We start from the raw sequence: 14779 nt of genomic DNA on the forward strand, positions 1-14779 counted from the left end.
CAGCCTCTTTTTTTTTTGGCAAAGGAACCTGAGGAAGCACAGACAGACTCACAACCTTGTGTCGATGCCGATGGCTGTTAATGACTGGAAAAGTGCAAGGCAGGTGTTGAATTTCACAAGTGCACAGGCCTGGCTGTGTGCCGTTCTAGAGACAGTGCGCTGCAGACGAGGCTGCTTGCTTCGGCCTCCGTCGCATTCCTTGAGCTCCTTGCTTGACACGTCACTTGGCAAGAGGAAATGCTAAGCGTGGCTATCAGCCCTGGACACAAAGCAGTCAGCTTGGGAGGGCCCCATCTCCTCCTGCCGAGCTGCACCGTGTTTCTCCGCCTCACACCCGACCCTCGCACCCAATTGCTCTCTTCGTCCAAGCGGCAGCCGTGGGGGAATCTGAGACACACATCAAGCGTTCGTGCTGTTCGGATCTGCGGCAGTGACCGGGGAGTGGGGGGACGGGCGGACAATCTCCATTCTTCCTGGTCTGCAGTCCTCCTGGTCCTGGGTCAACCCTGAGAGCCAGAATTCGACCGGGGGACGCCACGGCCAAACATCTCCTGCCCCCATTCCCTGTGGGTGGACTCCTGCAAGCCCCGGCCTTTCGTCTCGATGGGCAGCAGACAGGAGGCCAAAGCGGCCAGAAGGCAGCAGCCGCTGTACACAGCCAGCGTCAGGTAGACGGAGGACTCCAGCATCACCTGTGAGGAGGAGGCCAAGTACAGAGTCAGGTAGGGCCCCCAATTGATTCGGAAGGGCCACGAGAGAAGGGTCTGGGGAGGACAAAACGGATAAAAGGAAGTACTTCTTCACCCAAAGGGTGATTAACATGTGGAATTCACTGCCACAGGAGGTGGCGGCGGCCACAAGCATGACCACCTTCAAGAGGGGGTTAGATAAAAATATGGAGCAGAGGTCCATCAGTGGCTATTAGCCACAGTGTATGTGTGTATATAAAATTTTTTGCCACTGTGTGACACAGAGTGTTGGACTTGATGGGCCGTTGGCCTGATCCAACATGGCTTCTCTTATGTTCTTATGTGACACAGAGTGTTGGACTGGATGGGCCACTGGCCTGATCCAACATGGTTTCTCTTATGTTCTTCTGTGACACAGAGTGTTGGACTGGAGGGGCCACTGGCCTGATCCAACATGGCTTCTCTTATGTTCTTATGTGACACAGAGTGTTGGACTTGATGGGCCATTGGCCTGATCCAACATGGCTTCTCTTATGTTCCTATGTGACACAGAGTGTTGGACTGGATGGGCCATTGGCTTGATCCAACATAGCTTCTCTTATGTTCTTATGTGACACAGAGTGTTGGACTGGATGGGCCATTGGCCTGATCCAACATGGCTTCTCTTATGTTCTTATGTGACACAAAGTGTTGGACTGGATGGGCCACTGGCCTGATCCAACATGGTTTCTCTTATGTTCTTCTGTGACACAGAGTGTTGGACTGGAGGGGCCACTGGCCTGATCCAACATGGCTTCTCTTATGTTCTTATGTAACACAGAGTGTTGGACTGGAGGGGCCGTTGGCCTGATCCAACATGGCTTCTCTTATGTTCTTATGACAGCTGGGGCAACTGGGCTTCTGACATGTTCTCTAGCGTAGTGAGATTTGAGTTCATCTGAGAGACCAACAAGGCTTTTGGGGGGGGGGGGAGGGAACTTTCAAGAGCCAAACCTCTCTTCATCCTATACAAGCAGGACCCCAAGTCCTTCTATCCCAGCCAGAAAGTGGGAGAGGCGTTGCAAAGAAGAGACGCAGGAGGGAGAAGGAGAAGGCCCGCTGGAGTCAGCTGGATTAGAGCAGAAGGGAATGCTGGGGCGGGGGTGGGGCAGAAAATCAGCATCTGTCATGAGATAAGAATCTTATGTCCCTCTTCAGCCCTGGGGAGTCGATTGTTCTGAACTTGTGAATGAAGCTGTCCAGCAGTCTCTCGTTGTCCTCTCCCCTTGAAGCTTCTCTGACTGACAGCTGCCGCTCTTAGGTCAGCGATGGAGTGACTTAGAAGATGTCCCCTCACCTTCTGACTGGGGTAGAAGGACTTGGAGATCTCCGTTCTGACCTACCCCTGACAAAGGGAGCTTTGGATCTTGAAAGGTCAAGTCCCAGAAATTTCATTGGTCTCTAAGGTGCTTTGACTTCAGACTTCACACACTCCTGATGTAGCCAATCCTCTTGGAGCTTACAATAAGCCCTGCACGAAGAACCCTGTAAGCTCTCGGGGGATTGGCTACAACAGGGGTGTGTGGCCTAATGTGCGAAGGAGTTCCTGCTACAAAAATAGTTCTGGAGAGATCAGTTCTCCCTCTCGGGTCTCTGTCTTAAAAACATGGAAATCTGAGCAGCTGTGAGGACAACAACCGAGCCCGTGACCTGCCTGTTTCATCCCTTGATACTTCTTCATCCTTGCAATGCCCATCTTGGGATCCACGCTTTGGGGGCAGCACAACTGACACCAGTCTTTTCTCCTATACCAGCTCCACCCAATTCACCACACGTCTGATTTGGGATTGAGTGCACCCACTGAATGGCATGAAAAGCAAACCCACGGGAGCAGAGGCCCATCAGTGGCTATTAGCCACAGTGTATGTGTGTATGTGTGTGTGTGTGTGTGTGTATAATAAAATATAAATAAATAAATAAAAATTTGCCACTGTGTGACACAGAGTGTTGGACTGGATGGGCCATTGGCCTGATCCAACAGGGCTTCTCTTATGTTCTTATGTGACACAGAGTGTTGGACTGGAGGGGCCATTGGCCTGATCCAACAGGGCTTCTCTTAAGTTCTTATGTGACACAGAGTGTTGGACTGGATGGGCCATTGGCCTGATCCAACAGGGCTTCTCTTATGTTCTTATGTGACACAGAGTGCTGGACTGGATGGGCCATTGGCCTGATCCAACATGGCTTCTCTTATGTTCTTACGTGACACAGAGTCTTGGACTGGAGGGGCCATTGGCCTGATCCAACATGGCTTCTCTTATGTTCTTATGTGACACAGAGTGTTGGACTGGAGGGGCCATTGGCCTGATCCAACATGGCTTCTCTTCTGTTCTTATGTGACACAGAGTGTTGGACTGGGTGGGCCATTGGCCTGATCCAACATGGCTTCTCTTATGTTCTTATGTGGCACAGAGTGTTGGACTGGATGGGCCACTGGCCTGACCCAACAGGGCTTCTCTTATGTTCTTCTGTGACACAGGGTGTTGGACTGGATAGGCCATTGGCCTGATCCAACAGGGCTTCTCTTAAGTTCTTATGTGACACAGAGTGTTGGACTGGACGGGCCATTGGCCTGATCCAACAGGGCTTCTCTTCTGTTCTTATGTGACACAGAGTGTTGGACTGGATGGGCCATTGGCCTGATCCAACATGCCTTCTCTTCTGTTCTTATGTGACACAGAGTGTTGGACTGGATGGGCCACTGGCCTGACCCAACAGGGCTTCTCTTATGTTCTTCTGTGACACAGGGTGTTGGACTGGATGGGCCATTGGCCTGATCCAACATGGCTTCTCTTATGTTCTTCTGTGACACAGAGTGTTGGACTGGATGGGCCACTGGCCTGATCCAACATGGCTTCTCTTATGTTCTTCTGTGACACAGAGTGTTGGACTGGATGGGCCACTGGCCTGATCCAACAGGGCTTCTCTTCTGTTCTTATGTGACACAGAGAGTTGGACTGGATGGGCCACTGGCCTGATCCAACAGGGCTTCTCTTAAGTTCTTATGTGACACAGAGTGTTGGACTGGACGGGCCATTGGCCTGATCCAACAGGGCTTCTCTTCTGTTCTTATGTGACACAGAGTGTTGGACTGGATGGGCCATTGGCCTGATCCAACAGGGTTTCTCTTAAGTTCTTATGTGACACAGAGAGTTGGACTGGAGGGGCCACTGGCCTGATCCAACATGGCTTCTCTTAAGTTCTTATGTGACACAGAGAGTTGGACTGGATGGGCCATTGGCCTGATCCAACATGGCTTCTCTTAAGTTCTTATGTGACACAGAGAGTTGGACTGGAGGGGCCACTGGCCTGATCCAGCATGGCTTCTCTTATGTTCTTACGTTCTTATCACTAACTGAGAGAGAGATATATATAATATTTTACCTGTGCAATGAACGGAGTGATGAGAGCACCAACTCTAGCCACCCCGCTGCACGTCCCCAGACCGAGAGCACGGGTGGCTGTTGGGTAAACCTGCAGAGAAAACCCCAGATGTTAAGAGCCACAGACCTCTTGCAGCTCTCCCCGCAGAAGCTCACAGGGCCAAGAGGGTAGCCCGGCTCACCTGCCCCAAGAGACACGTCGCTTAGACTGAGGAGACAGGCAAGAGTTAGCAGCATGACAGGACAGAATGGGATTCTATTGGATCCTTGAGTCAGCTGACCTCCGCAGCTCCACCTTCTGGCCAAGTCGATGGTGGTGGCAGCTCTAGCTGCCCCAGTAGGGTTGCCAGCCTCCAGGTGAGGCCTGGAGATCTCCCGGAATTTCAGCTGATCTCCACACTACAGAGAACTTTTCCTCTTGTGAAAATGACTGCGTTGGATGGTGGACTCTATGGCATTGTACCGCACCGAGACCTCGCCTCCCAAGCCCCATCCTCACAGGCTCTGTCTCCAAATACCCAACATGGAGCTGGTACCCAAGCAGCCCTCCACACAGCTGACCAGGCCCTGCTCTGCTCTGTTCCTTCTGGGGGTTAACAGCACCCCCCCTTCCCCCCAATCTCTTGTCTGTGGCCACTCAGTATTCATCATGGACTGGAGACAAGCATGATCCCCCTTTAGAAAATACCGGGTTGCTTTACCTCGGGGGTGTAAACGTAAGCAGCCTGAAATCCTCCAGAAATGAAAGCCCTTGCAATGAACAGGAGCACGGTAAGAACTTTTCTGTAACAAACACAGGACAAGATTGATTGACAGTGAGGCTGGCACTTTTTCTTAGCTTCAAGACGGGATTGGATAAACATCTGGAGCAGAGGTCGATCAGTGGCTATTAGCCACAGGGTCTTGTTGGAACTCTCTGTCTGAGGCAGTGATGGTCCAAATTCTTGATGCTTGAGAGAAGCAACAGTGGGAGGACTTCTAGTGTCCTGGCCCCACTGGTGGACCTCCTGATGGCACCTGGTTTTTTTGGCCACTGTGTGACACAGTGTGTTGGACTGGATGGGCCATTGGTCTGATCCAACATGGCTTCTCTTATGTTCTTCTGCCTAGGGCAGTGATGCTCTGTATTCTTGGTGCTTGCGGAGGCACAGTGAGAGGGATTCTAGTGTCCTGGCCCCACTGATGGACCTCCTGATGGCACCTGGGTTTTTTGACCACTGTGTGACACGGACTGGATGGGCCATTGGCCTGATCCAATATGGCTTCTCTTAGGTTCTTATGTGACACAGAGTGTTGGACTGGATGGGCCACTGGCCTGATCCAATATGGCTTCTCTTAGGTTCTTATGTGACACAGAGTGTTGGACTGGATGGGCCACTGGCCTGATCCAACAGGCCTTCTCTTAGGTTCTTATGTGACACAGAGGGTTGGCCTGGATGGGCCATTGGCCTGATCCAACATGGCTTCTCTGATTTTCTTATGTGACACAGAGTGTTGGACTGGATGGGCCACTGGCCTGACCCAACATGGCTTCTCTTCTGTTCTTATGTGACACAGAGTGTTGGACTGGAGATGCCACTGGCCTGATCCAACATGGCTTCTCTGATGTTCTTTATGACACAGAGTGTTGGACTGGATGTGCCATTGGCCTGATCCAACATGGCTTCTCTGATGTTCTTATGTGACACAGAGTGTTGGACTGGATGGGCCACTGGCCTGATCCAACAGGCCTTCTCTTAGGTTCTTATGTGACACAGAGTGTTGGACTGGATGTGCCATTGGCCTGATCCAACATGGCTTCTCTGATGTTCTTATGTGACACAGAGTGTTGGACTGGATGGGCCACTGGCCTGACCCAACATGACTTCTCTTCTGTTCTTATGTGACACAGAGTGTTGGACTGGAGATGCCACTGGCCTGATCCAACATGGCTTCTCTGATGTTCTGATGTGACACAGAGTGTTGGACTGGATGGGCCACTGGCCTGATCCAACATGGCTTCTCTGATGTTCTTATGTTCACTTGGAGACTGAGGCAATCATTTGTGGCTGTAACTGGGCTAATGTCTTTGGAGTGGTCTTGCCACTTTTCCACAATGACTTGGAGCTCAAAAGGAGATACTCAAAGCAGGAAGTCAGCATTGGGAGGGCTGGAAATGCAGTTCTTGGCGTTCATGTTGAACCTTCCTCTTCCATTGCTCCAAGTTGGTCTCTTTGCTTTAAGTGTGCAAACTGGAAGGAAAGGAACCAGCTCTGGGCAGACACCATTTGAGGGCAGCTACCCAGCTCTGACATCCTGGCTTCCTATGTTGGTCAAAGGTCCAGAATTCACACTTGTGCAGAAAGACCACACAGCCAGGCCACTGGCTCCAACGTGCAGAGACTCGCTGTGCAATAAACTCAAACTGCAGGGAGTGGAAAGGAGCTTTCAAAATGTCTGAACCCCTCGATGAAAGTGATTTTCAGCAGCTTCCCCAGGGTGACTGGGATGTTTGAATCTGCCTCCAGGGAACCACTAAGCTGCAACGGCCCAATGTTGGCAAGGGAGGGAGGGAGGGGATAGCCCCCGCTTCTACAATCTTTTATGCATCCCCCTGCCATTTGTTTGGATCTCATTTCTCACCTGCCAACACAAAGAAAGAGCAAGAGGCTGCAAAGAGAGAAGACCACAAAAGAAAGCGCCATGGTTTTCTTCCGCCCAATCCGGTCAATGATCCATAAGGTCACCAGAACACCTGGAGGAAAAGAGAGGTCGGGTGAGTCCATTTTGCCTCATTAATAGGGTTGCCAATCCCCAGGTGAGGGCAGGCGATCCCCCGGTTTGGAGCCTCCCCCCCCGCTTCAGGGTTTATCAGAAATCCAGTGATGGAGGGAAACGTCTGTTGACATTTTCCACCGGGCGTAATGGCAAATTGCTCCATGGGTATCTGGGACCCTGGGGGGTGGCTGTGTTTTGAGGTAGAGGCACCAAATTTGCAGCATAACATCCAGTGCCTCTCCTCAAAACACCCTCCATGTTTCAAAAAGATTGGACCAGGGGGTCCAATTCTATGAGCCCCCGAAGAAGGTGCCCCTGTCCTTCGTTATTTCCAATGGAGGGAAGGCATTTAAAAGGTGTGCGGTCCCTTGAAATGTGATGGCCAGAACTCCCTTTGGAGCACAGTCATGCTTGTCACAACCTTACTTCACCCCAAGGTCTCCTGGCTCCACCCCCAAAGTCTCCTGGCTCCACCCCCAAAGTCCCCAGATATTTCTTGAATTGGACTTGACAACCCTACTTATGAATAGCCCCCGCCCTGGTCAAAGAAAATCCCCCTCAGGTGAACACCCAGGGAAAGGTCTTAGATTTTAAGCCACATACTTACTAACTAACTAACTAACTAACTAATTAACTAACTAACTAACACAGGCATGTACAAGCAATGGGGCTAGTAAAATGTTTTATTGGTATTATCTTTGCTTGATTTATTTGGTGGGCTGGATTAAGGATACCCTGCCGGTTCCCCTGACCCGTGTCTCTCAGGCCCTCAGTTGTCTCCATTAACCCTGACAGGCCAGGCTGTTTTTGTGGCTCGGCCCATCCAAAGGACTTTCATAGGAGCAGGACATTTGATGTGATACTGAGCAGCCCAAGAATCATATCCAGGGCTTTTTTGAGCAGGAATGCACAAGAATGCAGTTCTGGCTGGCTTGGAGTCCGGGGTGTGGCTTAACATGGAAATGAGTTCCTGCTGGGCTTTCCCTACCAACCCCCCCCCCCCCTGTGTGCAACAATGGTGATATCCAGGACTCATTTGGGGCAGGAGCTCACAGGAGTGGAGCTCTGGAACCTCTAAATTTTATTGCGCTCTTCCTTCCTTACAGAGGTAAAGGTAGTCCCCTGTGCAAGCACCAGTCGTTTCCGACTCTGGGGTGATGCTGCTTTCGCAACGTTTTCACGGCAGACTTTTTATGGGGTGGTTTGCCATTGCCTTCCCCAGTCCTCTACGCTTTCCCCCCAGCAAGCTGGGTGCTCATTTTACTGACTTCGGAAGGATGGAAGGCTGAGTCAACCTGAGCTGGCTACCTGAACCAGCTTCCACTGGGATTGAACTCAGGTCATGAGCAGAGGGCTCCGACTGCAGTACGGCAGCTTTACCACTCTGCGCCACGGGGCTCTTTCTTTCTTAGCTCGCCCCCCACAAAATTACTTGCTTCTGGGCTCCATTGTTCAACCCCCCTGTGAGAATTTGGCTGAACTCTTAAGATTCGACAAACGTTCTAATATTTCGCCCCCCCCCCCCAAAAAGGGAGAATTACCAAAACCTATCAAGCAGACAGATGGAAATCTTCATCATGCTGCTGTGGCTACATAAAAGAAAGTAATTTAAAAAATATGATGGGAGTAAGGTTTTATTATGACAATTCTAATTCAAGAAGCATTTTAACTAGATGTTGAGCTGATATAATTTAGTCCACCTTTCCGTGATGTCAGGGGTGTGTGGCAGATGCAAATATTATGCAAATGACTTGTGCTAATGAGCTCTGGCACCTCTTTTTCTACGAAATGACCCCCCCCCCTGATATATCAGGGTGTGTGCACAGCCTAATTTGCAAATGAGTTCCTGCTGGGCTTTCGCTAAAAAAAAAAAAGAAGCCTTGCTCATATCTATCTTGGTAGCATGAATCTGGACTTGCTGACTACTAAGCTCAACAGGAGGATGCTGGGAAAGATTGCAAGTAATATTGAACATCTGAAGCTGCCTTCTACTGAATCAGACCCTCCTGGGCCCATCAAAGTCAGTCTTGTCTCCTCAGACTGGTAGGGGCTCTCCAGGGTCTCAAGCAGAGGTTTTTCACACCTTCTTGCCTGGACCCTTTTTAGTTGGAGATGCCGGGGATTGAACCTGGGACCTTCTGCTTGCCAAGCAGATGCTCTACCACTGATCCACCGTCCCTCCCAAGGTGGTGAGCTGCACTTTCTCTTGGTCATTTTTGAACATATGAAGCTGCCTTAAACTGCATCAGACCCTCGGTCCACCAAAGTCAATCTTGTCTACTCAGACTGGCAGCGGCTCTCCAGGGTCTCAAGATGAGGTTTTTCACGCCTATTTGCCTGGACCCTTTTTAGTTGGAGATGCCGGGGACTGAACCTGGGACCTTCTTACCAAGCAGATGCTCTACCACTGAGCCACCGTCCCTCCCCTTAAGTCAGTACTGTCTACTCAGACTGATATTGGCTCTCCAGGGTCTCAAGCTGAGGTTTTTACACCTACTTGCCTGGACCCTTTTTAGTTGGAGATGCCGGAGATTGAACCTGGGACCTTCTGCTTACTAAGCAGATGCTCTGCCACTCAGCCACCGTCCCTCCCCTGACCAGCAGTGGCTCTCCAGGGTCTCAAGCTGAGGTTTTTCATGCCTATTTGCCTGGACCCTTTTTAGTTGGAGATGCCAGGGATTGAACCTGGGACCTTCTGCTTACCAAGCAGATGCTCTACCACTGAGCTACCGCCCTCGCCCTATTAATAAATGGGACATACTCATAACTTCTTTTGCAGCAGCTTCCATTCTCCTGGAGCTGCATATGAGTTGCTTTGATTCCCGCGGCTTCCCCAAGAGGAAGCAGTCTCGCGGAGCAGGCTGGGTCAACAGGCGACACCCCTTTTCCAGCTGCCTACCTGGGAACTCGGACAGAGTGGTCCACAGCAGGTCGACGTAGTCCTTCTCTGTCAGGTACTCGCAGGCCAGGCTGCATTTGGCCTTCACCGTTTTCCTTCTGCTAGATACTTGATAACGGGATAAGAAGAAGAGGAAGGTATGACGTTGTCATGGCTTTGCAATTTGTTTGGCCTGGCATGCTCCTCTGATGGTCATTGGCAGCTGGCTGAGCCTAAGAACGGTCGAGTTCGGCGCCTACCCAAAGGCCAGAGAGTCTCACCCCTCCTGAGCTACCGAGCTCTATCAGATCACCACAGGTTGACTCACACAAGTCAGGCCACTGTGTGGTTCAGGCATGGAGCCAGAGCAACACAGAAAGGCACTTGGAGAGCAAGGAGACCCAGGGGGGTGAAGGTCCCCATCAGACACTACTGGCCAATCTGACCTGGACCAAAACTCCTTCCTGACCTAGCCCTGGGTGTGCAGGTGCAGTCCCCCTGTTAAATGATCCACTCTCCACCTTGTGGCCATGCATAATATCCAACGAAACATGGATATGAAGAAGAAGAAGATACTGGATTTATATCCCGCCCTCCACTCCGAAGAGTCTCAGAGCGGCTCACAATCTCCTTTCCCTTCCTCCCCCACAACCGACACCTTGTGAGGTAGATGAAGATATTGGATTTATATCCCGCCCTCCACTCCGAAGAGTCTCAGAGCGGCTCACAATCTCCTTTCCCTTCCTCCCCCACAACAGACACCCTGTGAGGAGGGTGGGGCTGAGAGGGCTCAAACAGCAGCTGCCCTTTCAAGGACAACCACTGCCAGAGCTATCCCGCCCTCCACTCCGAAGAGTCTCAGAGCGGCTCACAATCTCCTTTCCCTTCCTCCCCCACAACAGGCACCCTGTGAGGTAGATGAAGATATTGGATTTATATCCCGCCCTCCACTCCGAAGAGTCTCAGAGCGGCTAACAATCTCCTTTCCCTTCCTCCCCCACAACAGGCACCCTATGAGGTAGATGAAGATATTGGATTTATATCCCGCCCTCCACTCCAAAGCGTCTCAGAGCGGCTCACAATCTCCTTTCCCTTCCTCCCCCACAACAGGCACCCTGTGAGGTAAATGAAGATATTGGATTTATATCCCGCCCTCCACTCCGAAGAGTCTCAGAGCGGCTCACAATCTCCTTTCCCTTCCTCCCCCACAACAGACACCCTGTGAGGTAGATGAAAATACTGGATTTATATCCCGCCCTCTACTCCAAAGAATCTCAGAGCGGCTCACAATCTCCTTTACCTTCCTCCCCCACAACAGAGACCCTGTGAAGTGGGTGGGGCTGGAGTGGGCTCTCACAGCAGCTGCCCTTTCAAGGACAACCTCTGCCAGAGCTCTGGCTGACCCAAGGCCATCCCAGCAGCTGCAAGTGGAGGAGTGGGGAATCCAACCCGGTTCTCCCAGATAAGAGTCTGCGCACTTAACCACTACACCGAACTGGCTCTCAGAACAACTTCTTCTGGGAGCATCAGGAAGAAGAAATGGGGCAATCGGAGGGGAACAAGATGCAAAATCTTGCTGAAGAAGTTTGGTGGACTTTGATGTGGTTCCTGGAATACTAGCTGAGGAGCGTGAGTGAGCCCGTTTCTCCTCTTGAAAACTCTCTACAGCTGATTTTAAGTCAAAAGGCAGCCAGAAAGGAATTTCTCCACCCTCCAACCCCTTGGGCAACAAGGGGAGGGAAGTATCTCCCCAAAACATGTTTTATCAGAGTCTCCAAACTCAGACAGGTCCCCAGGCCAACCCTGTTATGCAGACATCTCCTGCAAGAATTGATGGCTAACGTAAGGGGGTAACAGCAATTCTATGTTGGGCTTCCAGAAGAAATTGAACATTGGCCATTGGTGTTTTCAAATGGTCCTTTTGTTTGGATTTTTCTCTGATCTAGTGTGACTGCTTTGTTCCTGGCTTTCATCTGGGCATTCTGATCCTTCTAAATGCGCTTTATATCGATCCCTTTGTTATTACTGGTGTTTTGAAGCCAGACTGAACTTTCGGATAAGGGAAGAGTATACATTTTTAAAACAAACAAGCAAATAAACAAGACGTGTCCGCTGAAAGGTTTTCCTTTCTCTGTTGTGCCTGCCATTTTATATCCCAAGCCCAGACCATACTCACTGCTGCAGATGTCTCCGGCTTGGAAGAGCTCAGTTGTTAATAACACTAATCCGTAATAAGAGAAGGCATTGGAGAACCTGCAGGGGAAGCAATGGAAGTGTCTCAAAGGGTCGGGTGTGTTAGAAGTGACACAGAAGGAAAAGGAATCTGGACTCAAAGGTCCTTCATTTAACTGAGGAAAGGGACTGATTCAGTCCAATACAAATTTACTGAATGGACCATAAGCTTGCAAAAATATTGCTGGGCTGTTTCCCAGAATATTTGGGGGAAGATTTAAATACACCAGCATGAAGCAGGCAGCAAGGACAGAGTTAATGAAGGAATAAACAAGCTCACAGAGAAATCATCAGAAGGCAGCAGGGTTTGGTGCCCTTCGTGGCAGTATTATACTGTATCCCACAGGTGTAGCTTTTCCTCTAACCAGCTGCACTTCCTAAATTACCTTCCTATCACAAATGTGTGGGGACTTTTGCATGTGGGTACTTTCCATTGCTCTCTTTTCCTGCCTTGATGGCTGAAGGCCACCCTTCTTCTGGCTCTCAAAACCCAGGGGCATCTTATTCCTTGGGCTATCCTGGCAGCTTGCAAGCAGTGCAGAACTGCTGGGCAGATTCTCTGAAGAACCATCATTGCAGACAGACCAGGGGTTGGTACTGCAGGTTCCTGTCTGACTCTGTAAAACTGCCAGTGTTTAAGAGAACACTCTGTGTCACATAAGAACATAAGAGAAGCCATGTTAGACCAGGCCAGTGGCCCATCCAGTCCAACACTCTGTGTCACATAAGAACATAAGAGAAGCCCTGTTAGATCAGGCCAGTGGCCCATCCAGTCCAACACTCTGTGTCACATAAGAACACAAGAGAAGTCCTGTTTCATCAGACCAGTGGCCCATCCAGTCCAACACTCTGTGTCACATAAGAACATAAGAGAAGCCCTGTTGGATCAGGCCAATGGCCCATCCAGTCCAACACTCTGTGTGACATAAGAACACAAGAGAAGCCCTGTTGTATCAGGCCAGTGGCCCCTCCAGTCCAACACTCTGTGTCACATAAGAGCAGAAGAGAAGCCCTGTTGGACCAGGCCAGTGGCCCATCCAGTCCAACACTCTGTGTCTCAGAAGAACATAAGAGAAGCCCTGTTGGATCAGGCCAGTGGCCCATCCAGTCCAACACTCTGTGTCACATAAGAACACAAGAGAAGTCCTGTTTCATCAGACCAGTGGGCCATCCAGTCCAACACTCTGTGTCACATAAGAACATAAGAGAAGCCCTGTTGGATCAGGCCAATGGCCCATCCAGTCCAACACTCTGTGTCACATAAGAACATAAGAGAAGCCATGTTGGATCAGGCCAATGGCCCATGTAATCCAACACTCTGTGTCCCATAGTGGCCAAAAAAAACCAGGAGGTCCATCAGTGGGCCAGGACACTAGAAGCCCTCCCACTGTTGCCCCTCCCAAGCACCAAGAATACAGAGCATCACTTGCCCCAGACAGAGAGTTCCGACAATACTCTGTGGCTAAGAGCCACTGATGGACCTCTGCTCCAGATGTTTCTCTCAGTCTGTACAGGGGATTCCTCAGAGACAGACAGGGCTATTTGTGGACTTTCTCTGCTTGTCTGCTTAGCCAGCTGCCATCTTGCCTCTGGCCTGTGAGCTCTAAGATCTAGAACAGTCGGGGGGGGGGGGAGTTTTAAATACACCTGCATAAAGCAAGCGGCAATGCCACAAACTCATGGAGAATTTAACACGCTCACCATATAAACCAAAGCAGGAGTGTTGTCCATCTAAATTGGGGAGTGAAGAGGTCCCTCATTTTCCCTCGGTCTTCCTGTGTGGAAACAACAACAGTTCGATTGCTGGATATTGTCTGCAGCCCGTGGCCAAGCAGAGGAAGAGAGCCTGCTGATATCACATCCTCCCGGTTCTTTACTTGGCTTCTTTGCTTGACTGGGCATCTTTAAAGCCCTAAATGGTCTGAGACCTTTGTATCTATGGGGACCGCTTCTCCCTATATGTCCCCCCCCCTTCCTGGGAACACTTTGCTCTTTATCAAGTGGTCTCTTACTTTGGGTAATTTGTATTCCCCCCTTTCCCAAGAAGGGGCTCAGGGTGAATAACATCATATTACAATCCAGCTTGAATTATGCCATTAAAAACAAATTTTAAAAAAGCAGTAAAGAGAGCTAAACATAGTTATCAAACTGAGTTGTGGATGGTGGCATGAATAAATACATTGGCAACAGGCTAAGGTCTGTGACTATAGTTAAAACAGACGATGGTAACGGCCGGGGCTGATGGGAGGTATAGGCAAAAAACATCTGGAGAGCGACCCTGGGCCACCCCTGGCTTAGAGGCCCAGTTGATGGAGTAGGATGCCCACTCCTCAACCAAAGGCCTGGCGGAATAGCTCCGTTTTGCAGGCCCTACGAAAAGGTGATCATTCAGTGTCCTCAACAAGGACAAGAGCTTTCTCAGTAGTGGCCCCTGACTGGTGGAACCCTCTGCAGGTGACTTGTAGGCTCTGGAAGGATCTTTCTGGATTCCGCAGGGCCTCTAAGACGGAGTGATTCTGCCAGCCTTTCCACTGAGGATGGTCAATGCCAGGTTTCTACCATATTAGCAGGGCTGCCTGGCTTTCGACGGCAGCCTAGTGTCAAATGATCATGTTTTATTCCAGGGGTGGCCAACGGTAGTTCTCCAGATGTTTTTGCCTACAACTCCCATCAGCCCCAGCCAGCATGGCCAATGGCTGGGGCTAATGGGAGTTGTAGGCAAAAACATCTGGAGAGCTACCGTTGGCCACCCCTGGAATAGAAGTTCCAGTGTCCCCGGGCAGGGGTGGCCAACGGTAGCT

The 14779-nt window shown here is 50.5% G+C and overlaps 1 protein-coding gene across 1 annotated transcript in view; it reads right to left on the bottom strand.

The window, feature by feature from the left end:
* Positions 1-465: 465 nt before the first annotated feature.
* LOC132579041 (synaptic vesicle 2-related protein) overlaps positions 466-14779 on the bottom strand; it is a 34022-nt gene continuing 19708 nt past the window's right edge. Inside the window, exons 10-16 of the mRNA XM_060249178.1 lie at positions 13680-13753; positions 11923-11999; positions 9768-9875; positions 6734-6845; positions 4813-4894; positions 4113-4202; positions 466-692 (exon numbers count right to left, since the gene is read on the bottom strand). Coding sequence (XP_060105161.1) covers positions 501-692; positions 4113-4202; positions 4813-4894; positions 6734-6845; positions 9768-9875; positions 11923-11999; positions 13680-13753 — 735 coding nt within the window. The 3' untranslated portion in view covers positions 466-500. The remainder of the gene's footprint in view (positions 693-4112; positions 4203-4812; positions 4895-6733; positions 6846-9767; positions 9876-11922; positions 12000-13679; positions 13754-14779) is intronic.

The sequence above is a fragment of the Heteronotia binoei genome, chromosome 11 (assembly GCF_032191835.1).
Source record: "Heteronotia binoei isolate CCM8104 ecotype False Entrance Well chromosome 11, APGP_CSIRO_Hbin_v1, whole genome shotgun sequence".
Lineage (NCBI taxonomy): Eukaryota > Metazoa > Chordata > Lepidosauria > Squamata > Gekkonidae > Heteronotia > Heteronotia binoei.